Source organism: Pelodiscus sinensis, chromosome 3, assembly GCF_052426305.1.
Source record: "Pelodiscus sinensis isolate ZL-2025 chromosome 3, ASM5242630v1, whole genome shotgun sequence".
Lineage (NCBI taxonomy): Eukaryota > Metazoa > Chordata > Testudines > Trionychidae > Pelodiscus > Pelodiscus sinensis.
The window spans coordinates 30,716,555-30,742,866 of NC_143054.1; the positions used below are offsets into that span (position 1 = coordinate 30,716,555).

At 42.9% G+C, this 26,312-nt stretch overlaps 1 protein-coding gene across 4 annotated transcripts in view; it reads left to right on the forward strand.

The window, feature by feature from the left end:
* Positions 1-25,827, forward strand: part of KIDINS220 (kinase D interacting substrate 220) — a 188,190-nt gene extending 162,363 nt beyond the window's left edge. For all 4 annotated transcript variants that reach the window (XM_075923523.2, XM_006123619.5, XM_006123620.5 and 1 more), the window contains 4 exons: positions 3,565-3,711; positions 13,751-13,849; positions 18,567-18,815; positions 23,204-25,827. In XM_075923523.2, the coding sequence (XP_075779638.1) occupies positions 3,565-3,711; positions 13,751-13,849; positions 18,567-18,815; positions 23,204-24,475 (1,767 nt within the window). In that variant the 3' untranslated portion in view covers positions 24,476-25,827. The remainder of the gene's footprint in view (positions 1-3,564; positions 3,712-13,750; positions 13,850-18,566; positions 18,816-23,203) is intronic.
* The last annotated feature ends 485 nt before the right edge of the window (positions 25,828-26,312 follow it).

The following is a 26,312-nucleotide window of genomic DNA, read 5'->3' on the forward strand; positions in this document are numbered from 1 at the left end:
CCAATAAATTGTGATTATAGGTGGATTATCCTAGTTCATGCTTTTCAGCTTTTCTTATTCACTCTGTTCATAATAAGAATGTTGAGAGATCACATTGGAATAGGAAGAAGAATGGGATAATGCATCCAAACATCTCTAAATGTTTCTGAATTATGCTGACAACTTGGGTAAAAAAAAACTAATATCAGAATGATTAGTGCTACAACCTTTTTATTGTCTTTTGGGCAAATTTCTCAAGTCAAGGTAACAATCGTGTAAGTTTTAACCAAGAACATTTTCTAAAATGTTTGTTGTTTACTTTCATTCTACATTGGAGTTATCTATTAGAACAGAAATGTAGTTGTTTAAAAAAACCTCTCAATCTGTTTTATTAGAATTATAATGCTCTATTTAAAACCATGTTTGCTTTTATTTGTAAAAGAAACTGGAATATCTTTTACTATTTACATACTATGAAATAAGTATTAGATAATTGTGAATATCAAAAATGAGTAGTGAGTGTATGGTGAGGAAATATTAGCTAAAACTATCTGTTAAGTAGGAGTCTAAGAAGGCTAAGAATGTAAAAATGATGTAAGTATTGGAAAACAAAGATTACAATACAAATAATGCTCAATTATTGCCCTATGTGCAGCTGCCTGTCTTTTTTTCTGTATACCTGACAGCCATTGTATTATTTGGGATCATAAGAATAACCAAACCAGATCTGACGAGTAGTTGCTCTAATTCAGTATTTTATTTCTAGCATTGTACAGTACCAGATGCTTCAGAGGAAGATGCAGGAAACCCTATACTGTGGGCAGTCACGTAGTTCAGAGAGGAAGCTTCTTCCTAATGTTAATCACTTAGGCTATGTCTAGACTGCAGGCTTCTTTCGAAAGGCTCTTTCGAAAGCATCTTTCGAAAGAGCCTCTTTAGAAAGATCGCATCTAGACTGCAGGCGGATCTTTCGAAAGAGAAATCCGCTTTTTCAAAAGAGAGCACCCAGCGAGTCTGGATGCTCTCTTTCGAAGACGGCCTCTTTACATTGAAGAACGCCTTCCTTCGAAAGAGGAACTTTCGAAGGAAGGCGTTCTTCCTCATGAAACGAGGTTTACCGCCATCGAAAGAAAAGCCGTGTTCTTTCGAAATAATTTCGAAAGAACGCGGCTTGAGTCTGGACGCAGGGGAAGTTTTTTCGGGAAAAGTCTACTTTTCCCGAAAAAACCCCTGAGTCTGGACACGGCCTTAGTGATTGGCTTATATTTTGATGTATATGAGGGCTTATCCTTTTAAAAAAACTAAATTATAATATTGTCTAATGTAGCTGTACATTTTCTCATCATCAAGAGTAAATGTATTTCTTTCCTTGAATTTAAGTGCTCTTGATGCTTTCTTCAACTCATCTCTGAAAGTGAAGTGATTAAATAAAGAGAAAAAAGAGAGACACACTATAACACACTCATTTTTCATTGTTCTGGGGTGTATTAACAAGATTGTTTGCATATAAGACACAAGACTTAATTGTCCTGCTTTATTCAGCACTGTTGAGGCCTCAGATGAGTAGTGTTTACTCATCATGCTTTAAGATGTGGACAAATTGGTGAGTCCTAAAAAGAGCAACAAGAAGGATAAAAGGTTTAGAAAACATGACCTATGAGGAAAAGTGTTTAGTCCTGAGATAATAAGATTGAAGGAGTACTTGATCACAGACTTCAAATATGTTAAGAGATTTTTAAAAGGAAGACTATGATCATTTGTTATCCATGTCCACAGAAGGTAGGGCAAAAAGTAATTTGAATGACTAGTGAGAGAGATTAAGATTAGTTATTAGAAAGATAGCCATTAGCTGTTACGAAACTCCCATTATTGGAGACTTTTAGGAACAGCTTAGACAAATGCCTCTCAGGGATGGTTTTGGTTTATTTAGTCCCACTTTAGCACAGGGTGTTGGACTACATGACCGTTGGAAGTGCCTATCAGCCTTGGATTTTTAAGATTCTATTAGTCTCTTCTTTTATAGAAGACGACTGTACACAGCTATCCTTATTTGCTTCCAGGTGTGTCTTTTTCACTTGTGTTTTCTGTGAACCAATGTGTCACACTGCCCAGAGTGGTTCGTGCATTAATGTCAACCTCAGGGCAGACTGTCAAGAAGCAGGGCAGAGACTCCAAATGAGGTTGTGATTTTGTAATTAGATTTCACCAACTCAGTAAAAAATGAATGTGTAAAGCATGATCATATTACGGAGTCACAGGCAGTCTATCTTGCCACCCAAGCAGCCTGTACTTAGTGATAGTTGGTTGCTGTACACCAGGCATGTCCAAAGTCCGGCCCGTGGGCCAATTGCGGCCCGTGTTCTGGTTTAATACGGCCCCACAGGTAATTTGGCAATATCTATCTTTTATGGCCCCCAACGAATCCATATGTATTGAGATGAATACATTGTAAAATCTCAGTTAATGTCAGTTGGTCTAAATCAGTTATAAATATATTTGGACACAACATGTATACTTGGTGTTATGTTCCTGTTCATATTTTTTTAACTTAAAAGTTGACAGACAACCTTTATTACCAATAATATGTAATGTACTTTACAATGTTCCTGACACATATTTCAGCTTCCTGGATTTTTTTTCAATCTGGCCTTCAGATATGAAAGGCAGAGTGATTTAACACCTGTTTAGATTTGTCATCCATGTGACGAAATGAAAAGTATGCCATTTGCAATAAACTTTGCATAAAATAGTTAATTTGCATTTAATTTTAATGGTTCAAAGAATGTCAGGCAAAATGGTTGGCCCTCACGCATGTTCACTTCATCAAATCTGGCCCTCTTTGAAAAAAGTTTGGACACCCCTGCTGTACACCAAAAATCACAAAATATTCAAGTTGCTCCCCGTCCCAAGAGAGCAAACACTTGTCTGAGGTTATTTTGTACTTTAAATCTATCTCAAAAGACAGTGCTTGTAGCTGCTCCTGCAATAAATTAACTGAAGATTGTTGACTAAGAAAAGAAATTAGAGTTATTACAAGGTTAAAGCAAGCAATCTTACATAAACAAATGAGTTAATCTGTTTAAAAGATGCCATAGTTGTAGTAATCTGAGCTCTGAATGGGGAATTGATATAAGCTATAATGGCAATTCTTAATGTAATGTGAGAACTTTTGAACACTACATCTGATGAGTTCCAAAATTTCAGGAAATATTCTAGGCTTCATCTTGCTCTTAAAATGCAACCTAGTTAAATCTATCAAAACTATTGGTGACACATGTTAGTTTACCCCTTACTTATATTGAAATGTTAATTTGTTAAATACTGATGTTTTAATTAGTTTGGTTAAAGTAGAACATTTTCAGTATGGACAGAGTTTCAGCCATTTCTTTTTCAGTATGATTCATATTACTATTGCCTTATATTAGTATTTTTCATTATTATGTTTAGATAATTTGGTACTAATCATGGTATTCTTACTTTTCAGCTCCATCTCCAAAAATGCGTATAATTGAAGACAGTTTGATTTGCATCATTCATGCTGAATATTTGAATATATTGTTTGTGTACATTTTTCTACGTGCATAGGGAACAGGAACAGTCACAGGATCAGCCACTGGAGGATCACTTGTGTCTTTGAACTCCATGAATGTAGATGTCATTTGTGAGAAGCTGAAGCAGATAGAAGGGCTGGATCAGAGTATGCTACCTCAGTACTCTGCGACTATAAGAAAGGTGATCTGTTATTACACTTCAGTTATTTACATAGTATGTTCAAAGCATGTAAAGCATCTTTCATGCAAAAAAAATGTCTTGAACATCTTATCTTGTGCTGTTTGGACCTCTATAAGCCAGACTTCCCTCATACAGCAACATCTGTGGTTCAGGGTCTGTGGGTGCTGTGGGGTTATGCTCCTAGGGAAAAGAAATTTCTCCCCTACCCTCACAGAGCTTTCAGAGCACTGCAGTTCAAGGTCAGGGAGGGAGAGAGAGGTGCAGGGATGTGGGGGACATGCAGAGGAAGAGGCAGGATAATTGTGTAGTCCTGCAACAGGAATTCATCCCAGTGGTGGGGGTGTAGAAGCACAGCCTGTCATCCTTGGGCCTCCACCACTGGGCTGTGCCCCCAACCACAAGGCTATACAGCCACCTTGCCTCTTCCCCCAAGTGCATTCCCATCTCCACTGCATCAATGCTGATCTTTCTGGTGCTGCTGGAACAGAGCCTCACGGTTGGCAGGAGCAGAGGGATCAGCATTGACCTCCCCTGGTCCAGAAAATTTCCTGTTTTGGGATCAGTCAGGTCCCAAAGTTGCCTGACTGGGGATGTTCAACTTGTATTTGTAAGTCAGATAAGTCACTAAAGTGAAATGTCACACAGATTATTATTGCAAAAAGAATATTGTACATTGTTGTAATTAATTTACCTTGCTCAGTTTATCAAGATGATTTTCCTAAAGCTTGCATTTAATATATTTTTTTCTCTCAGATAAGACTGTATAATCTTTATCATACTTTAGATCAGGGCTACTCAACGTGCAGCCCATGGGCCACATGCGGATCACAGCCTGTTTGTTTGTGGCCCGTGATGTGGTTTGACTTTATGCGGGGCTCAACACACAGCCCGCGGGTGGGAGCCAAAACAAAAAAGTAGTCAATATAATGGTCTACTGATATGCGTTTTAGTAGTTAAATTCCTGGACTGTCATTGCTCTTTAAAAGTGCTGTTATATGGGTAATTTTTTTATTTATGCCAGTTAGTGTGAAAGAAGTTATTTGTATATATATTTGCATGTATATGCAATCACAGTTAAGTTGCGGCCCTTGGCATATGCTGTTAGTATCCCCTGGATCTTCCAAAGTTGAGTAGCTCTGCTTTAGATAAAGGGAAAAATGTTTCTAAAGACTTTTCATTTCCATCAGTGTTATTTTCTGATAAATTAGGAGATAGTTCTTCCCCCGTTTATTCCCTTATCCTGGCAGATATATAACAGGATGGAGTGTTCTGGATGTGTGCAGAATACTAAAATTCTACATAACCTTCTGAAAGGCTTAATACTGTCAAAGGGGTGCTCGGTATGAGAGCTAACAAATGAAAACTACTTCTAAAATTTCCATCCCTACATGAATTAAACAGTTCACTACAGAAGCCTAATCTGAAATGGTATTCTTTGTCTCCAAGTAAGGTGACTGCGTTTGTTTTTCAAACAAGTAAAAATGGGATCCTTGTCCCAGAGGGGATGTTATAGATATGTAGGCTGTCAAGAAAGTGGGTAAAGGAGGATTTTTGGCAAGTATAGTATCTGTAGGGAGTCAGAAGGGGAGAGAAGATCCCCTACCTTCCTAAACCATAGCTTCCTCTGTTCTCCCTTTTCAGCATAAAATATGGAACAAATTACAATCCAGTATGGGCTTCTATTTACATTTCACTGTTGCTCGAAGTCCCTGTGTATTTTCTACTCCTGTATTTGCATGACTTTTAACTATTTTATAGAAATCTCCCATGCTCCTAGATGCCTGTCTCACAGTTTTCTCATTTTATTTTTATATATTCCCTCCTCCTGTTCTGTTTTTATATTTTCTGTAGCTTTGGGTTTTTTTGTCACTTCATCCTATCTCATATCACTCAGTCCATTTACCCTTTCCTCCTCCTTAATCCCTCACCATTCCATATCTCCCTCACTTTTTCTGACACACTTATTCACTATCTTTCATTTACTCTGTCTTCCCTCTCACATACTAAAATTAATCCCTTTTGTCCCCCCTACCTTTTCACAATCCAGTGTTGCCTACTGATGCCAGGAAAGTAAGAAATGTTGAGGCTGGGTCAGAAGCCATTTTTCTATTTGGGTGATTTTGCTGAGCTTTCTGTAAATTCCGATTCCCAACTGTATGTCAGAGTAAATCTGTATTGACCTTTTTTATAATTATCCGCTGAACCCTCTTGGGTAAGTGCTGGATTACATGTCCCTGATTTTCTACATAGATCATAAGACTGAAAAATTTTAAGATTCCAGAAGAGACCATTAGACTATTTAGTACAGCCTCCTGCGTAAAGCAGGCCAGAGAATTTCACTAAGTTACTGATGAAAGAAACCCAATGATATCTTTGACTAGAACATTTCTTTCAGAAAAGCATTCAGTCTGTGTATGATGACATCAACAGGCAAAAGATCTACTGCTTTCCTTCATCATTTTTACTAAATGATTAATAACCTTTGCTGTTAGACTTATAGAACACTAGAACTGGAAGGGACCTAGAGAGGTCATCGAGTCCAGTTCCTTGCCCTCACGGCAAGACCTAGTACCATCTAGACCATCCCTGATAGATGTAATGTGTATGTGTACTTTATTTGTAATCTTAGTTTGCCTGGCTTCAGGTTCCAGCCATAAGTTCTTGGTTCATAACCAGGCTTCCCCTTGAATAGTCTTGCAGCTTTATAGGCTTGGAGCCATTGAGTCGTTTATGGAATCTTACTTTAAAAGGACCTCACGCTAGCCTCTGTGCATACTCAAACATTTTCTTGTAGGCATTGTTCATATGGAGCGTATCAGTGACCCAGAAGTGGGTCAATCCTCTATTCCAGCCATTTAAACTTTTCCTCTTTCCAAATTGCTAATAGAGGTGTTGTCCTTTCATAAGGGAAGTCTAAAATATATTAGCAGCACTACTATGCTGGAATGTAGCTTCACTCTTCCCTAACAGCTCAGAAAACTCCAAAATGTATTGCTAAAGATAACCTTTAACTCAGAAAATGTATTTGATGCAGGATATTTTAAGGATGGCTGTTGGTCCTCTTATAAGGTTTAATTTATTCCTTAGTATTAATCTATAACTCTAGCTGTATCGTGTAGTGAATACTTCTATTCAAGAACCTTCTCTGGTCATCCCTATGTGATTTCTTCTCTTATTTCCAACTATCACTTGCCTTTAGATGGCAAGCTCTTGCACTGCCCCATAATCATCTTTATTCAACTGTCTCCTGGGAGGTCTGTCATACTACTCCTCCTATTAAATACCAAAGGCTCCAATCAGTCTCCAAAGATGGAAAGATAGTATACTATGCATTTATTTATATTCTAGTTTATAAGGATAACAAACTGGAAATTTTTTGCCCCATTCCCTTTTCTTTTTGGGCCCAGTTCTTTTGAGGTTGGATTACAAGCAGAGAGGTTTCTGCAGTGGATTAGATCAGTTTAGGAAAAAATAAAAGGGAGAACCCAATTCATTCTACAAATAATTGTGACTCATGAACTGGCTGCTGCTTGTCACAATTGTTGTGAAGCAGAGGAAACTCGTCCATCCCAAATCCTTGTTCTGAAATAGAGGCCTCAAATTAATAAGAAATATTTCTCTTCTTTGAGTTCTTGTTCATGTCCATTCCATTTAGGTGTGTGCTCGCTGCATGCACAGATTGCCAGAGTATTTTCCCTTAGCTGTACCCGTTGAGCCAGCAGGGGAGCCCCCTGGAGTTGTGCCGCCATAGCAGCACATGTATACCTCTGCTGGCCCTCCACCCCCCTCAGTTCCTTCTTGCCGCCCATCATTGGAGCTGTTATCTTGCTTGATTGCAAGCAAGGTCCTAGTGGTATTTGCAGTTAGTTAGCACCATATTGAGTCCCATTGTTTCTCCAAGTTGCTTTCCCTGTTAGTTTATGAAGTCATTGTTTTAGCTTATTGTTTAATGTTACTGTTGGGTCCTGGTTTGCCAGTTTCGCCCCCCTCTTTCCCCCCCCCCCCGTCTCACCCCTGGAGCATGCCAGGTCCTCACAGCTTCAAGCCCTGCACAGACTGCACTACGCGTGCACTCTGTGGGGACCCACATGACTCGTGCCTGAAGTGTCTGGGTGAACCTCATGTCCTGGCAAACTGCAAGATTTGCCATGGTTTCAAGCCCTGGACCCAGTGGGAGAGAGACTCGCACCTGAAAATACGCCTGATGGAGTCAGCACTCCAAATGGCACCGGACGCGGACGAGGCACAGGAATCCCGCAGCGAACCAGCCTTGGTGTGGGAGGCACTGAGTTCTTCCAGGATCTCAACGGTGGTGAGATACCATTTCGCCGGTCAGTGCTCTCTGTCCCTGATGCTTCTTAAAAAGAAGAGGGTGGAAAGGGGCTAATGACCACCTCAGCACGTGCGCATGGTGTGCCCCCAGTCAGGGCACCCTGCTGCGCCAGCGCCGGCCCTGAGGCCTGCTGCTCCTGGGCCCACGCGTGGCCAGTCGACTGTGGCCAGGAAGAGGAGCCCAGAGGAGGAGCCGATGCTTATCAACCATGCCTCTATCACTCCATGCCGGACATCTTTGAGGCAGCACATGGTGCCTTTGCTGCCTTTGGTGCACCCTGACCGAGATGTCAGCACTGGACCTGAGCAGACAATCGTTGAGGTCGGCTCTAGCTGAGTTTTTGATGATAACCTCAGGCCCAACAGCACATGCGGTGTCACACTTTAGTGCATCCATTGATGCCGGCTCTGGCACCGGCTGTGGCCACTGGACTGGTGGCAACGCTCTCCCAAGAGTAGAGGGAGAGCTCATCCTCCAGCACCCCCATCCACACAGAAGTCTGATGCTTCCACCACCTCTCCGGCACGGCGGCAAGCTGGTGGCAATGGTCCGGCACTGCTTGCAGGGCACACTTTTGGCATCACCATGTTTGGAGTCCGAATACTCCTCAGACTGCAACGCAGAGTTGGCGTGGTCCTTGGCTTTAGCTTCACATTCCTGGTCTTGGTGCTACTCCAAATCCCAGCATCATTCTAGGTCTCGGCACCGTTCCACTTCTTGGCATCACTCACGTCACTTCATTGTCTCGGGCCTATTGGTACAGCAGACCTGGCCACCTCAGTGGCAACACCAATAACAGTGGTCTTTCTAGACCCTGTTGGCCTACCATCAGGTGTAGGGGAGTGCCCCATCCATTGAGGGCTCCTCGTGTTCAAAGCCTCGGGTACCATCCTTGACCACACAGCTGCCCTGATCGTTGGCGCTGAGTCAGGTGACATCAGCCTGGAGGGATTCCCCTAAGTCCTCCTGGGAAAGGTCAGTGGAGCAGGGCCCCCCGCTCCCTCTCCAAGCCAGCCTGCTCCATCCCAGGCTTTGGAGTGAACTCAGGAACATGAGGACTCAAGAGTACACAAGTACTCGTCTTCCTACACAGACGAGGCCCTGGGGTTGCCAGCAATGGATTCTTGGGACCACCAGGATCTTCTCAAGATGCTGGCGCAGAGTTTGGGGGTGCAACTTGAGCGAGTGTTGGAAGACTCCAACTCAGTGGTGGACATACTCAACTTGGAGGCCTCTTCTCGCATGGCTCTATCCTTGAACAAGATGGTGGGCAAAATTACAAAGGCACTCTGGCAGACGCCTGCCTCTATACTGCCCACAAATAAGAGGGCAGAGCAGCAGTATTTTGTCCTGCAGGCAGTGCGTGATCACCTGTTTTCTCACCCACCGCCAAGCTCTGTTGTAGTTCAGGCCACCGACCAGTGCAAATGCCAGGGTCAACCCGTACCTACTCGCAAGAATAAGGAGGCCAAACAGTCAGACCTCTTAGGTCAAAAAACCTATGTCTCTGGGGAGCTTCTGCTCAGGATGGTCAACCAACAAGTGCTCCTAAGCAGGTACGTCTTCAACTCTTGGGCAGCGATGGACAAGTTTAGGGAGCTCCTGCCCCAGAATTTCAAGCAGGAGTAAAAGGCCTTTTTGGAAGAGGGCAAGGTCGTATCTCAGCTGGCACTCAGACTATGGCGACCAGCGTGGTACTGCAGAAGGGCGCCTGGCTTCAGGTGTCTGGCATCCCAGCAGAGGTCCAGAAAACCATTCAGGATCTGCCATTTGAGGGGGGCAGGCCTGTTCTCTGAGCACACTGACTCTAGTCTCTTTGGGCTGAAAGATACTAGAGTGACCCTCAGGTCCCGCAGAGACATTCACTCCCTTGTGCCCCCTCCCATCTGTACGAGCAGGGAAACGGACCAGATTTCTCAAGGTGCGGGGGCAATAACAATAAAAGGAATGGCAGGCAGCTGTCCAGCTCCTTTTCCGATCGAGGGAGGTGGGTCACTCGAACAAGCCCTAGGGTCCTAGGCTGGACCTTTGAAGATTTGAACTGAGACCACATACCAGCCACACATCAGCGGCTTTCCTCGAGCTCTCAGTGGAATGGCCCCTGGCCCTTCCCCTGTACCTAATCTCTCAGGAGTTTGGCAGGCTTTGGCACCCAAACCTCCGATCCCTGCACCTCATGACATCGAAACTCAGTGGCTGACTGCCATGGAGAGGCAGTGCACAGACCAAGTTCAGGCAGTTCTCTTGGGAAGTCGTAAACTCTCTGCAAGGGCCTCTTACCTGGTGAAGTGGAAGCATTCGTACTCCGAGGGTAAGGGGTTCTCACCTACGGAGGCCCTAGTCCTAGCCATTTTGGATTACCTCCTGGACCTTAGAACCCAGGGCCTGCCCCTTCCTCTGTAAGGGTGCACTTGGTGGCTATCTCAGCTTTTCACTCAGGGTCGTGGGGCTGGTCTGTTTTCACAGATCCTATGGTGCACCGTTTTCTTAAGGAGTAGGATAGGGTTTTTCCCCAGGTATGTAACCTCCTCCCCTCTGGGGGTATGTCTACACTACAGTGCTAATTCGAACTAACTTAGAGCGTGGAGCTGCTGTCTCAGGCTAGCTGAGGGTTGTGCTTAAAGGGACCCGACCCGCACCCCAGACAGACAGTTCTCAGGGGTGCCCCGCTTGCAAAGCAGTCCTGGCTTGGATTGCCTGGAGTACCCACACTGGGCACATCACAGCACTCGGCCATCAGACCGGCTGCACTTGCCGCAGGCTGCCATCTGGGGAGAGGGGGCAATTGGGGGGTTGCAGGAGAGCTTCCACCCCCAGAAGCCCGCAGAGCCAGCCCAGTCCTCCCCATCAGGGGCTCGTACCCCATTCCCACCTCACCTCCTTCCACTTACCCCTCCCTAGCCCCCCTTCCTGATGTACAAAGTAAAGGACAATTGTGTTCAAAAATAGAATCTCTCTTTATTGAACAAAACTGGGGGAGACTGGGAAACGGAGGTGGGAGAGGGGAAGAGAGAGGGTGGCAGAGGGGAGGGCAACTACAATGATCAGGGGTTTGGAACAGGTCCCATATGAAGAGAGGCTAAAGAGACTGGGACTTTTCAGTTTAGAAAAGAGGACACTGAGGGGGGATAGGATAGAGGTCTATAAAAGCATGAGTGGGGTGGAGAGGGTGCATCAAGAAAAGTTCTTCATTAGGTGCCATAATAGAAGGACTAGAGGACACCAAAGGAAAGGAATGGGTAGCAGGCTTCAAACTAGTAACAGAAAGTTGTTCTTCACAAAGCAAAGAGTCAGCCTGTGGAACTCCTTGCTGCAGGAGGCTGTGAAGGCTACAACTAGAACAGAGTTTAAAGGGAAGTGAGATAAAGTGATGGAGGTTGGGTCCATGCAGTGGTATTAGCCAGGGGGTAGGAGTGGTGTCCCTGCCCAAGGTTTGTGGAAGGCTGGAGAGGAATGGCACGAAACAAATGGCTTGGTCACTGTCTTCGGTCCATCCCCTCCAGGGTCCCTAGGGTTGGCCGCTGTCGGCAGACAGGCTACTGGGCTAGATGGACCTTTGGTCTGACCCAGGACGGCCATTGTAAGATCAGGGCTCAGAGTCAGGGGTCTTAGTGGACCACCTTGATTTTCATGCACACCTGCTCCTGGGTGGCCAGGCTGGCAGCTCTCCTGCCCTAGCTGGCCACTTTCCTGTGCCTAGTGCGGAGGTCGTGGACGAGGTCCACGATGTCCGCACTAGACCAGGCGGGTGCCCGCCTCTTGCGGTCCTGGGCAAGCTCCCGGGAGCCGCCAGCCTGGTCCCGGGAAGAGGGGGAGGGCTGGGGGGCATCGAGTGGCTGGCTCGAGCCGTGCCAGGTACAGGGTCAGCTGGCTGGATGCTGGCAGGCTTGCACCTGGCACGGGCACCGTAGCCAGCCCGTGCCCCTTTAAGGGGTCCGGGGCTGGGAGGGGGGCAATAGAGTTTCCCTGGTGTTGGCCAGAGTGGCCACCAGAGAAAGCTGGGGAGGGCTAGCCTCCCACTAGTTTGAATAAAGGGGCTACACACCCCTTAATTCGAACTAGTAAGTTCGAACTAGGCTTAGTCCTCGTAAAATGAGGTTTACCTAGTTTGAACTAAGCGCTCCGCTAGTTCGAATTAAGTTCGAACTAGCGGAGCACTAGTGTAGCGCCTATTAAAGTTCATTCGAACTAATGTCCGTTAGTTCGAATTAACTTTGTAGTGTAGACATACCCCAAGATCTACACCTGGTGCTCTCTAGGCTCATGGCCCCTCCCATTGAGCCCTTGGCAATGTCCTGGCTCCTGCACCTGTCCTGGAAAGTGTCCTTCCTTATGGCCATTACCTCAACTAGGTGGGTTTCAGAGCTGTGGGCACTAATGGAGGACCCTCCGTACAGTCTTCTTCAAGGACAAGGTCAGGCTTTGCCCTCACCCTGCATTCCTGCCTAAGGTGGTTTCCCACTTCCACTTCCATCCGGACATTTTTCTACCAGTCTTTTACCTAAAACCCCACAGTTCTGGGACAGAGCAGGCTTTACACACCTTAGCTGTTAGATGAGCCTTAGCTTTTTATTTGGAAAGGACCAAACCCTTTCGTAAGTCCCTCCAGCTATTTGTGTCCATAGCTGACAAAATGAAGGGCCTGTTGGTATCAGACCAATGTATTTCATGCTGGATCACTTTCTTTATCAGGGTGTGCTATGAGCTGGCACAGGTTCCAGCCCTGCCTATCACGGTCCATTTGACCAGGGCCCATGAGTCTTCCACCACCTTCATATCTCAGCTGCCCATCGTAGAGATCTGCAGGGCAGCTACCTGGTCATCAGGGCACACTTTTGCGAACCACTATGCCATGGCGGGGTGGGGGCCTGACGACTCAGCTGGGAGCACAGCAGGGTGGACAGTGCAGCAGGGTGACCTGGTCCCAGCAGCTGGGCAGTAGCAGGGACCTACAACAGCTGCGCTGGAGAGCTCCAGCCCAGGGAACAATGGCTGGCCAGGTAGCAGCAGGATGGGCTGGAGCCCTAGCTGTGGGGCAGTGGGCGAGAAGGACAGCGGTTTAGCACAGGCCAGGAGTGGAGGGACCTTTCCTAATCTGGCAAATCCCCATGTTCAGGTCCCGAGGATGCTGGACCAGCGAAGTCCAACCTGTAATAAATTTGTTCCTGATAAATCCATCCTCCTTTAGAGTAATCCATGTTTTATCTTGGGGAGAGAGTTGGTCACCACCACAATTCTCTTTAACCTAGCCAGGGAACTGAGATTTGAGCTTGTAAATTGCCATTTGGTAGTCTATGACATACACTTCAAGGCTTTCAAGATAATCTCTATTGTATAAAGCATGGGTTCCCAAATTAGGGGGGTGTGAAGAAATCCCGGAGGGGGGGTGCAAGGCGCGACCCAGTCCCCCTTCCCCTCCCCCGGTATCAATCCTGCTATCCCCCCCCTCAAGATTTTGTGCTTTTTTTGTTTTTCGGCCCCAGTCAGTTCCTTTTTTTTTCCTCAAGTTTTTCTGCTATTGCTGGGGGGGGCGGGGGGAGAGGAGAGGGGGGAGGGTTTCTCAAAAATCAAAAAGGGGGAGTGGATTCCCAAACTTTTCAGGATCAACTGGTATAAAGGAACATTAAGCTTTGAAAAGAAAGTCAAGATTACTAAAAAGATTTATTTTTCAAGTAAATATTACATAGTTTTACTTCCTTTATTTAGGCAAACATAAATGGCCGTGTCTTGGCTCAATGTAACATTGATGAACTGAAACGGGAGATGAGCATGAATTTTGGTGACTGGCACCTTTTCAAAAGCACGGTAAGATAAAATTTTGAGTTTTTCTTAACTATTACATATCAAGAGTTAGCTGATTATTGTTCTACATTTGATCAGAACTCCCATTTATTTACTTTTTCCATGGTACTATAAGTCAGTTCTCATGGTAAATGTGCAAGCATGTATCATTATGTTGCTACATCTTAACATTCAAACTGCTAAAGTATTTATAGTATTGGACTTACACAAGCCATACATCGGGGATAATCAATTTTTTTTGTCAAGGTCTGGACTCCAGAGAATATAATACAGAAAGAACAGTAATAAGTAAATAAAGAGATTTTGAGGTCTGTTCAAAAGCGTTTGGTGGTCCAGATTTGGCCCATGATCCATCTGTTGACTACTCCTACTATACATTCAGGAGCAGCTGTATTTCTGATACCGTTAAGCTATTCATGTACAGTAAAAGATTTTTTTCTTCCCTCAGCTTTGAGGGTAAATAACATAGTTAATGAGTGCTAGGGATAATCATCAAAGACTGTTACATTCTCCACAAAGGTATTTGAGTAGTGTTGATTCTCTACTCCAGTGATCTTCAACCTGTTGGTCAGGAGGGGACCCCAAACTGGGTCATGTCCCTGTTTTACTGGGGTCACCAAGCTTTTCTTAGACTTGTTGGGGCTTCTTACCAAAGCTGAAAACAGGGCCTGGTTACAAGTCACCTATCTAGGTTTGAAGCCCTTGGGCTTTGATGTTAGTTAGCCCCCCTCCCTGGGTGGGTTTCAGTGGGATTGGCCTTTGGTCCCCAACCCCAAGTATTTTTGTTGTCAGAAGGGGGTCCCTGTGTAATGAATTTGAGAACACCCTGCCCTACTTGTACACTGAAGAATGTGTTATTTCTGCTAATTCACAGACTTGTAAATATTGTTTGTAACGAGATAGTGTTTTATTACAAGACAGTTTATAAAAACATTAAATATGGTTGTGACGGGTTGGATCACAGGGGCCCCTTTGGAATAATCACGCAGTATGCTGCTCATGCTACTGGGCCTACCAACCTCTGGGATGCTCCAACACCCTGTCCAACTGTGCCAGAAGATCTGGTTTTCCCCAGCCAAAGCAGAGTTGGGGTAACAGCCCCCCCCAGCAGAGGAACACAGAAACTGAATTAACTCAGCTCCGGCAGGGCTCAGCTATACGGCTGTTGACAGCACCTAGGAACACAGCCTCTAAAGGGGACAAAATACCAAATAAATTTGTCTTACTGTGCATAAAAGTTTTTTACACAGAAAAAGCTTATAAGTTCATCCTCTTTGTGAAAGAGAGATATGCACAGTGGTTGCTATCCCTACTCCCCAGTAACAATGATTTACACCGGGCTTGATAATAAACAGAAGTGTTTTATTAAGTATAAAAAGTAGGATTTAAGTGAATGCACATGAAAACAGATCAAAGTAAGTTAAGACAAAGTAAACAAAACACATAAGCTACTAATACATTAAGAAACTTCTTACATGCAAATTTTTACCCAAACTGTTGTTCTACTCATCTCTTTCTCAAGTCAGGCAGTCTCCTATTTTGGCCCTGTGCTTTCCCCATTCAGACGTAGATGTTTCCAACAGTCATCTTGGGTTTCCATGCATTTGGACAATCCCTCCTATTGTTTGGTTTCCCTTTCTTTATATCTCTTTTGCCCAAGGCAGGACTTGTTTGTGCTCAGTTAAAAAAATGTTCACCTTGAGTTAGGGATGTTAAGGACTAGTCGACTATCCGATAAGCAAATCCTTATCAGATAGTCGACTAGTCGCTTTCCCCCTCTCCCCTCCCTGCTGCCTCTATCACAGTGTTTCCCAATTTTATTTGGCCACGGAACCCTTTTAAACTCGAAAAAATTTTGCGGAATCCTTAATAACAGTCTTATATATGGAGCTGAAAAAATTAGACCACAAATAAGTAAGGATAATAATAAACAAATGCTAAACAGGGTCATGAGATCAACACTTAGTTTAATTGCACATATTTTAAAAACAAAAATCACATTTAATGTGTACAAAAAAATTTAAATAATAAAATGTTATTGTAGTGGAATTTTCTCACGGAACCCTTATTTTCACTTTGCGGAACCTCAGGTTTCGGTGTTACACCATTTGGGAAACACTGCTCTATCAGATAGAGGCAGCATGGGAGAGAGAGGGGGGGTACTTCAAAGTGGCAGTGCTGCACGGAGCCCGGAATCAGCTGTGCAGCGCTGTGCCTTTGAAACACCACCGCAGCGTTTCAAAGTGGCAGCGCTGTGTGGAGCCTGGGGTCAACTGGGGAGTCTCCAGCTGATCCCTGGCTCTGTGGGGTGCTGCCACTTTGAAATGCCATGGCAGTAATTCAAAGGGACAGCACTGCCCTATCCACTAATCGAATAGTCGATGCAAAAATGCATCAACTATTTGATTCGTGAATTACACGCTACTTAACATCCTTACCTTGAGTAAAGTACTAAATCCAAAATGGATTCCAGCATCAGGTAGCATGGTCAAATGTATGATCACTTTGTAGGACCAACGACAGTATGGACTTATAGGAAAAACAAAACAATTCATAGGTCGCTTAATTGATCACCCAGCATTAAGGTCCTAGAACCGTGGTCACCAACAGGTCGATTGCCATCTACTGGTTGATCGCGAGGCCTTGACCAGTCGATCATGAAGTGTCCTGTCCGCCCCGCCCCCATTTCCCTCCCATCCCCGAGAAGCCCCACTACCTACCTCAAGTGAAAATGGAGGTAGTGTCGGCTTCCCAGGGATGGACAGAAGTCCTGCAGCTTAGCGCCACTTCCGGCGATTCCGGAAGTGTGCTAGCCGCTTTGCCGGGTGTACTGCAGGAGGGAGCATCGGCTCCCTGCACCGCACAGGAGGGGTGAGTCAGCGCTGGGGGAGGGGGTTCGGCCCTGGGGCAGGGGCGCACAGGGTTTCCCTGCACCGTGGCGTAGGGGTTGGCGCCGGGGCAGGCGCGTGCGCGGGGGAGGGGAGGGTCAGCCCCGAGGCAGGCACACGCTGGGTTTCCCTCTGCGGGGGGGAATCCTGGGAGGAGACAGATACAGGGGACTCTCTGCCTCCACTGGCACCCCACTCCCCAGCCACAGAACTCTGTCCCCACTCCTGTCCCCACACCTCGAACGCTGTCCCCACTCTTGTTCCCACTCCTGTTCTTGATCCCTGAACGCTGCCCCCACTACACTGTCCCCAGCTACAGAACGCTGTCCCCACTCCCCTGTCCCCAGCTACAGAACTCTGTTCTTATTCCCGTCCCCACTCCCCGAACTCTGTCTCCACTGGCTCCCTGTCCCCTGCTGCAGAACCCTGTCCTCTGCCCTCCCAGCACCCTGTTCCCTCTCCCCTGCCTCCACCTGCAGAACTCTGTCCCCACAAAATGTATATTTATAAATGCTTCATTTTAGATTTAAATAGCATGAATAAAAAACAGACCATATATTTCATAACCATAAACATGTGATTTTAATTTTATATATTACATAATTTAAAAATAAACTGTTTAACAGAGTGCAAGTAAGGGCTGGGGATAGCAAGTGGATGGACAGGAGGAGAATAGAGAGGGCGGGGCTTCAAGGAAGGGGTGGGGTTGTAGATCTTCACCTGTTATGAGATTAAAAAAGTGATCTGAGGTGTAAAAAGGTTGGAGACCACTGTCCTAGAGTATCAGTAATGACCCTCATTAGCACATTTAGGGTGCATCTACACTGTACTGTTATTTTGAGATAACTAGCATTATTTTGAGATAACTAGCGTTATTTCAAAATAACAATGCGAGTGTCTACACAGCCGTTCTGTTATTTTAAAATAAATTCAAAATAACAAACAGCTTATTCTGAAATCTGTAAACCTCATTTTACCAGGAATAATGCCTATTCTGAAATAGCTATTTTGAAATAAGGCACGTATAGACACTCCACTTCCTGTTATTTCAGAATAGCCCCTCACAAGGGCCATTCTAATTTATTCATCCCCAGTGCCTCCTGGGGCTCTAAATTGAGATAGCATGTCTACATTAGGGAAACCTGCCTCGGAGTAATTTTGAGGATTCCCTGCAGTATAGATGGGCTGTTTCAAAATAAGCTATTTTGGAATAACTATTCCAGAATAGCTTATTTTGAAATAAGTGTTCAGTGTAGATGTACCCTTATAGTTATAAGTAGATTCATATTTCATATTTCTGACTTCATATACAAGAATGATACATGCACAAAAATAGAATATACGCATTCGGCAGATTGTAATTTTAAGAATATGTTACATGATATATGTTGTCAGAAGCATTTTCATGTTATGCATATTCATATAAGCTAATTTTTATAAAGTGGGAGGGAGCATGACAGTGTTATCTGCTTTTCACTCTTAAACTTATAACTAGAATTTTTTTTACAGGAATGGCATGCTTGAAAATGAATAATTTTTGGCATATTAATGTTTTGAAGAGGTTACATACAGTAACTAAATATTAATCATGATTTTCATTGCAGACAATGAGGACATTTCCATAAAGAGATCTCTCTGAAGTAGTCTTTTTTGATGATTTATTCAAAAACTCATATGTAATTGTACAATTTTTTTTAAAAGTTACATTTTCCTGTTTCCTTTTGTTTGGAATATAATTGTTACAATTTAAGAGAGATTACTTGCTCAACCCATTTATTTTGCTTTGCTGTGTAATGACAGTTGTGTTGGCTTTTTTTTTTATATATCTTAAGGTACTCGAAATGAGAAATGCAGAAAATCAGGTTGTTCATGAAGATTCTCGTGTAGTGAGTGAACATGTTACCAATGTGATTCCTCACAATGAGCTTGGTCGTCGTCCAGTGCATAATAGTGAATTGCCTCACACTGAGCTTACAGGCATTTCTACTCAGGTTCCCTATACTCTCAACTTCAGCTTTGAAGAACTGAACACAATTGGTCTCGATGAAGCTCCCCCACATCACAGTAATTTGAGCTGGCAGGTATTTACTAAAGAAATGTATTTTGTTTACTTAATTTGTGGAGAAATTACTGTTTTGCTAAATAACAGAGTAGACTGCAAGTCCAATCTATCTATCGAGATACACTCTCAACTCCTTGTTGTGCCCCAAGACCATAGCTTGGAGAGAGAGTAGGGAACAACTCCCAAGCAAACTATTTTCACTGCCTCGTCCTCATTTTCTCCCATCCCCAGTAGCTATTCCTCCTCCCTGGTAATTCCCCTCCAAGAGGAAGAGTATAATTAAAATACTTCATTCACCTTGCATAAGGCAAGGTACATACTAGATATTTCATCAGAAAAATGTTATTAATCATTCTGTTCAGTCCTCACTCACATGGTAAATATTTTAATATCAGCATGTACTACTCAAAGGTTGAAAAATATGTTTATGATTTTTATATTATTAATTCCAACAAGCATAGTACTAATATATTCCAGAGCATAGGTCCTGTGCTGATAAGTCATCCAGCATTAAATTCTGGATTTGGGATCCTCCTCCTATCTTGCACAAGCTTTGTGCATATAGTTTTGAGGTTATAATTTCCAAACTCACAGTAAGTGTGAGCAGTTTCAGCTATATGGGGCATTTACAGATAATTTCGTGTTATACAGTGAATGAATGCATGCAGTGGTTAAGATTTTGAAAAGCAACTAGTGATTCTCCTTCGAGTGGTGTCCCTATGGGTGCTCCACTCAGATCTCACTACATTCTTGTGCCATCGATCAGAGATTTTTGCCTAGCAGTGCCTTTCCGTGTGCATGCATGGTCACCTTCTCACGCTGTTTTCATCCGTTGGCTGCACAGTCCTCCTCAGTTACTTTTCTCCTGTCCTTGGCAGAAGATGGAGTCTCACACCAGTGTTATTTTTTTGACTGAAAAGATAAAAATGAAGTAGTTAGTTCATAACAATAAAAATAGAGTAGTTAGTTTATAGTTCATTAGTACTTTTAGTCAGCTTATAGTTAGTGCTAATCAGTTCTTTTTAGTTTAAAAAAAACAAACAAAAAAACCCCTATTTGCCCCAGTTTTTTCTCTTAGATTTTTTGGCCAAGTTTTGGACCCCTAAAGTTTTTCTTCTTAATATGCTAGGCTTACACTTTTTAAAACCAGGAGACTCTTGCAGAGACTCGATGCCTGCATCTGATGGGCACGTCTCTTGCATAAAGTCTCTTGGCAAAGGCTATATGGAACAGAAATGCCTGCACTGCTAGTACATGATGGCCAGAGACAGAAAGTACTGGGAAATGAGACTCAAAATCCTCTGGAACAAATCCCTTCAACCACTGGAGGCTAAGTCCACCGAGCCCTTGGCGCCCCATCTCCTCGTAAGAAGGCAAATTCATTTCCCTCAAGGGTCTCCGGGCCTCTCCAGCACAGTCTTTACCATCCACATCATGTGCCGCCCATTCGCTGGTGCCATCAACCTCTGGCACCTCGGAGAAGCAGAAAACCGCACCTATAATGAGAGTGGAATCCGAGCCGAAAGGAAATCTAGCTCCTCCGCACCACCTGGTGCTGCCTCTAGATCAGAACCGATGAAAGACATGCCACCACCTCCAGTGCCAACAGACATCTCAGCACCAAGCCACCATTCCAGTTCCCAGCAGCTGGAACCCAAGCACAGTCCAGCACCAGAGCCCAAGAAAGCTTCTCACAAGACTGTAGATACGCGGCACCGAGCACACTTTCACTTCCACTTTCTCCTAGCCCTGACAATCTAGTCCACACCAACTATCCTTTAAGCACATTTCCTATTCATCCACACCATTGTCACCAGGCACTGCACTGGACAGGAGAGCAAGTTCTCCTCACAGCATTCCTCACCAATGGGCTCAGTAACTTCATGGCATTCCACTCAGCACCCGCCTCCCCCCCAGTATCTGTGGTTTAATTACCTTTGGCCATATCCAGCAGAACAGTCCCAACCCCAATGGCCTCCTTAGGAGCCCTGGAACCAATACCGCACCCACTCCTCACATTGTTACTGATCACACAAGACAGTGGTATCGACTCCAGCACATACACCAACAAGGTCTCCGGCCACCACTACACAGTCTTCATCTCATCCTCTGCAGACACCTTCTGTCACTACCCAAACTGAGCCAGTGGATGAAGATGATTATCTGCCTCATTCAGAATTGGATAGCTCCTCTCCGGTTCCCCAGTCCTCTTCTCTGGATGAGGTCGTCATCCTCTCCACTGCAGATGAGCTGAAGCAATTTCAGGATCTATTCAAACGGGTTGTGCAAGCCCAGGGTATTACACTGCAGGAAGTATAAGAAAAACAACACAATTACTTAAAATTCTTCAACTAGCTACATCCTCTTAAAATAGCTCTACTATTTTATTAAGCTCTGCTATTATGAAGCCATCAGAAGCACTATGGCACACTCCATTCATCTCACCAATCGTAGAGCAGACAGAAAATATTTTGTCCCGGCCAAGGGCATGGATTTTCTTTATCATCCCAACCCAACTAACTGGTCGTGGACTCAATCCATCATAGATCAAGATAGCCACAGGATAAATGCACAACGCAGGATAAGGAGCATAAGCTGTTAGGCATTATTGGCAGGAAAGTTTACTCTTCTGCCACTCTCCAGTTCTGTGGGTGTTGCTCTACCCTCCCTTCTTTCCCACTACTTGGAGTCCATTATAGGATTTCCAATAGAAAAGGAAGGGAGGGGGATCTGCGCTGCAAATGCAGCCAACGGATGAAAACAGCATGAGACAGTGACTGCATGTGTGACATGGGAAGGAACTGCTAGACAAAAATCTCTGGTCACTTGCGTGAGGATGCACCGAGACCTGAGTAGAGCACCCACAAGGACACACATCTCGAAGAACCATCTTTACTGCACAAGATGAGTAACTCCTTTTCAGTGCCTCTATTTCTGGGAACCCAAAAATTGAAGCCTGATTTTCAGAGGGTCAAAGCTGAGGCATTCAAATCACTAATTATAACTCATCACTAATCTTTTTAAATCATCATAATTATCACTGAAATGTTCATAAAATTATTTAAGACAGAAATGAATGTTTCTTATGAACACTTCACATGGAATCTAGTCTCAACATGTCCTTTTCAACACCAATATGGTGTGGCTCACTGACTTTTATTTGTAGTTTTTCATTACATGTCAAGAACCTGGGAATAATGGAAACAAAGATTTTGAAAGACAAGCATTTTTGAAAAACCCTTTTGATACTAAAAGATCAGAACTTTAGAAACACGAGAGAGAGACAGAGACATTTAATTAAGAAAAGTAAGAGGCTAGTTTGACTGTCTACTTTTGGGAAACATTGGAATCCACTATTCAAAGGCTATGTAGCAAGTCTCATCAATGAGACTTTTCTGTGGAACGCCTTTTGGAAATGGGCAACCAAATTTAAATACACCTTAGTGAATGAATTTAGCTGTATTCAGTAGGAATATGCATACATAGCTGACCTTATCCATCTTTGAGACTGCCGTGTTTCATTACGGGTTCTGAATTTCTCCAACAGCTTGTAGTCTTTAATTGAACAGGGCAGGCACTTATTTTGGGTATTGTTCTATTCAGCATTAATCATGTTTGGTGACTTTACAAAATCCTAGTACGTAGAAAAGAATCTTGTGAGGAGCTGTTACTAATATTTAATTAACCATAAGACCCTGGTAGTAGTACAGAGGGGATAACCAAACTACAGTCCACAGTTAAGATCCTTCCAATGGCTTCTTGCACATAATAGCTTGCTAAAAGGATCATGAACAGTTTCTGAGGAAAAAAGAAACAGATTCGGAAAAATAAAAAGAATGCATGTAGGACCAAGAGCAAGGTGGAAGAGAGGATAAATGATTGAGAAGGAGCAAAGAGAGAAGAGGTGAGGAACAGAGTTAATAGTCTTGCTCTGAAAGTCTGATTTTTCTGAAATCAGCTGAATACAATTAAACTTTTAGTATATATTCAACATTAATGTGTTTAATTATTCTGAAAATTCAGCATCAGAAATGTTCCTGGAAATGTAATGTCATTGAAATTTAAATTTTACACACACACACACACACACACACGTGTGTGTGTGTGAGAAAAGCCTAAACTCAATATACCAAATAAATTTAATAATTATAAAGTGTTTTTAAAAAAGGATAAACTTTACATATTTGATAAAATACAGATTTGTATGTAATTTATCAACGGAACAGGAATGACTGTTGCTCAATTAACAAATATGACTATTAAGTATATACAGATCTTTTAATGGCTCTTTAAGAATTTTACTGCTGTGATGCATTACAGATAAATGTTTTCCATTCATTCATAGACGCTATTGCTTCTGATTATAATGAAAATGTCAATATGTTAATTTGTTTGGTTTTCTTCCAGTCACAAACTCGCAGAACCCCAAGTCTTTCAAGCCTCAATTCTCAAGATTCTAGTGTTGAAATCTCAAAGCTTACTGACAAGGTGCAAGCAGAATACAGAGATGCCTATAGAGAGTATATTGCTCAAATGTCACAGTTAGAAGGGGGGGCAAGTTCTACCACTGTAAGTGGCAGATCTTCCCCACATAGCACAGCAGCTTTCTATATGGGGCAGAGCACATCTGGAGGCTCCCTCCATTCCAGTATAGAACAAGAAAAAGGAAAGGATATTGACCAGAAACAAGATGATGGACGAAAATCCTTTCTGATGAAGAGGGGTGATGTTGTAGATTACAGTGCTTCAGGTGTTTCCACTAATGATGCATCTTCTTTGGATCCTATCACTGAAGAAGATGAAAAATCTGATCAGTCTGGTTCCAAGCTTCTTCCAGGAAAGAAATCTTCAGAAAGAACAAGTATTTTCCAGGCAGCAGATTTAAAACTAAAAGGAGTTACTTTGCGCTACCAGAAACTGCCAAGTGATGAAGATGAGTCTGGGACAGAAGAATCAGATAATACTCCACTTCTCAAGGAAGGAAAGGATAAGAAAATGGATGGGAAAGTGGACAAGCAACCAAAATCCCCAGAACATGGATCCGAGCCTATTAGAACCTTCATCAAAGCAAAGGAGTACTTAACAGATGCCCTTTTAGACAAAAAGGATTCCTCTGATTCTGGTGTGAGGTCCAATGAAAGTTCTCCAAACCACTCTCTCCACAATGATGGAGCAGATGATTCACAGCTTGAAAAAGCAAATCTAATTGAGCTAGAAGATGACAGCCACAGTGGAAAAAGAGGAATTCCACACAGTCTGAGTGGTCTTCAAGATCCAGCTGTGGCACGTATGTCAATTTGCTCAGAAGACAAGAAAAGCCCTTCAGAGAGCAGCTTAATAGCAAGCAGTCCTGAAGAGAACTGGCCTGCTTGCCAGAAAGTCTACAATCTAAACAGAACTCCCAGTACAGTCACCCTCAATAATAACAGTGCTCCAGTCAATCGAGCTAATCAAAATTTTGAAGAAATTGAAGGTATCCGAGATTCTTCTCAAATCATCCTGCGCCCGGGCTCAAGCTCCAACTCAACTCCAGTTCAGAATGAGAACCTAAAAAGTGTGGCTCACAAGCGAAGCCAGCGTTCAAGTTATACCAGGCTTTCAAAAGATTCTTCAGAGCTTCATGGTGTTACGGCCTCAGATGCAGCAGGTTTTGGAGAGGAGAGAGAGAGTATTCTGTGAAAAGAACAAAAAGAAAATAAAACAGATCATGTCTGCATGTCATAATTTTCTTAAAATCCCCGATTTGTCAATTCATGATCATGGTGAACACTTATCTCTTTTGATAGTCTCCACTTAAAAGATGTGGAATTTTTATCAGTCATTTCCTTGGAAAGAATAAATAACCCACGCTATAAAATATTTCACTACCCCTTTCCTCAATTTATATTTCTAGTAAATTTAATTATGTCTTCCCCAAATTAAAGCAGTACTTGACTTTCTGCATAAAAAATAAAATAAAATTCCTTGCAAAATAATTTTGAGAGGAATGATGTTTTAGGATTAAGTATGTAAGCAGTATTTGATAGAAAAGTAAAACAGACATTAAATGTCTGCTGCAATGCACAGAGCTCACACTTGGTTATCCCTTCTAAAAATTCCAATTAAACAGCTTCTTTTTAGAAAAAGGTTGTATTGTGTGTTGCCCTCCAAATTTACAGAAGCCAGAAGACACAGTATTAAAATACTTCATACTTAATAACGTGATACTTTTCATTAACTAAATGATCTCTAAAATTGTGTGCAACACAAAATAGAATATGTTGAATAAACAGGGCTCGACCAATAATACAATCTACTCACCTGTGGTGAGTAGATTTTAACCCAGAAGAGCCGGGTTCGGGCGATCTGCGCATGTGCAGAACGATCTGCACATGAGCAGATCACCGGAAAGCGCGTCTGGCAAGCGGGGCTAGCCGCGGTTTGGCGAGCCCTGTGGATAAATATTAAGATACCTGTTTGACTGACTGGGCATCTTTATCATCTGTTAGTTTGTTCTATATTGCTTTTGTTTCTGGCAATTTTATTTGCATTGTGCTAATAAGCTTAGTAAAGGACATTGTCTGGATGTGGTGTTAGAATTAACAGATATTTAGTATATAATGTTCTCATTGACTAGCGAGTGCTCTATTTATTCTTGATATATAATTTCACAATCATTACATTAAATAGTTGTAAATGTTGTTACTTCAGGACAATGTTGCATATAATGTCTGACTTTATGAAGTATTGTTCTGCATGCCCTTTCACTAATGTATTGTTTTCACCTAGTTATAGAAAGGAAAAAAGTAATTCGTGTCTGCCATTTTAAAAGTAAAATTTAAAAAGCAGAAGTTTAGTGAAAAGCTGATACACCGTATTATGCTAGAAATAAGAGTATTTAATCATTTGTGTTTCTCAGCTAAATATTGTATCTGGATGTCATCGTAGCAAATGATTTGTACTGTATGTGAAATTTGCATGATTTTGGAAATTTGTTCAATCAAATATACTCCAGTAGTATGGAGTGAATAATAAATTAGCATATTGTTGTGTTTGAGTTTTTATTATAGTGATTATTTTTTCATTTGGCAGAAAAATCAAATGTACTTGAGAGGATGTTGTGATTAAAGCACTTTGACTGTAATGATGATTAATGCTTTAAAAACAAGGTAATATTTTTCATTAATAGAATCCCTTAAATAAACTCATTACAAAAAAAAAACCCCTATTTGATCTATGAAACAGGTAAACTTGGGTCATTTTTAGTAAGAGGTACATATGGGAGGGAGGTTAACCTCCCTCTGCTTGAAAATATTGCAAAGTTGCAGTCACTTAGCATTAGCTAGAAGTTTTCTGTAACGTGTTCCAGTCTCATTTTATTTTAAATCAGGTTTGTATAGCTGGAGCACATGGTAATGGTGTCTTTTATCCATATTGAGATAATGCATTTCAAGGCAGAGTCAACAGAAAGAGGAGGTTGGCTGTATCTGTTTCTTTAGTTTTCCGTTTCCCACACAAACTATACTGAATACTTGGC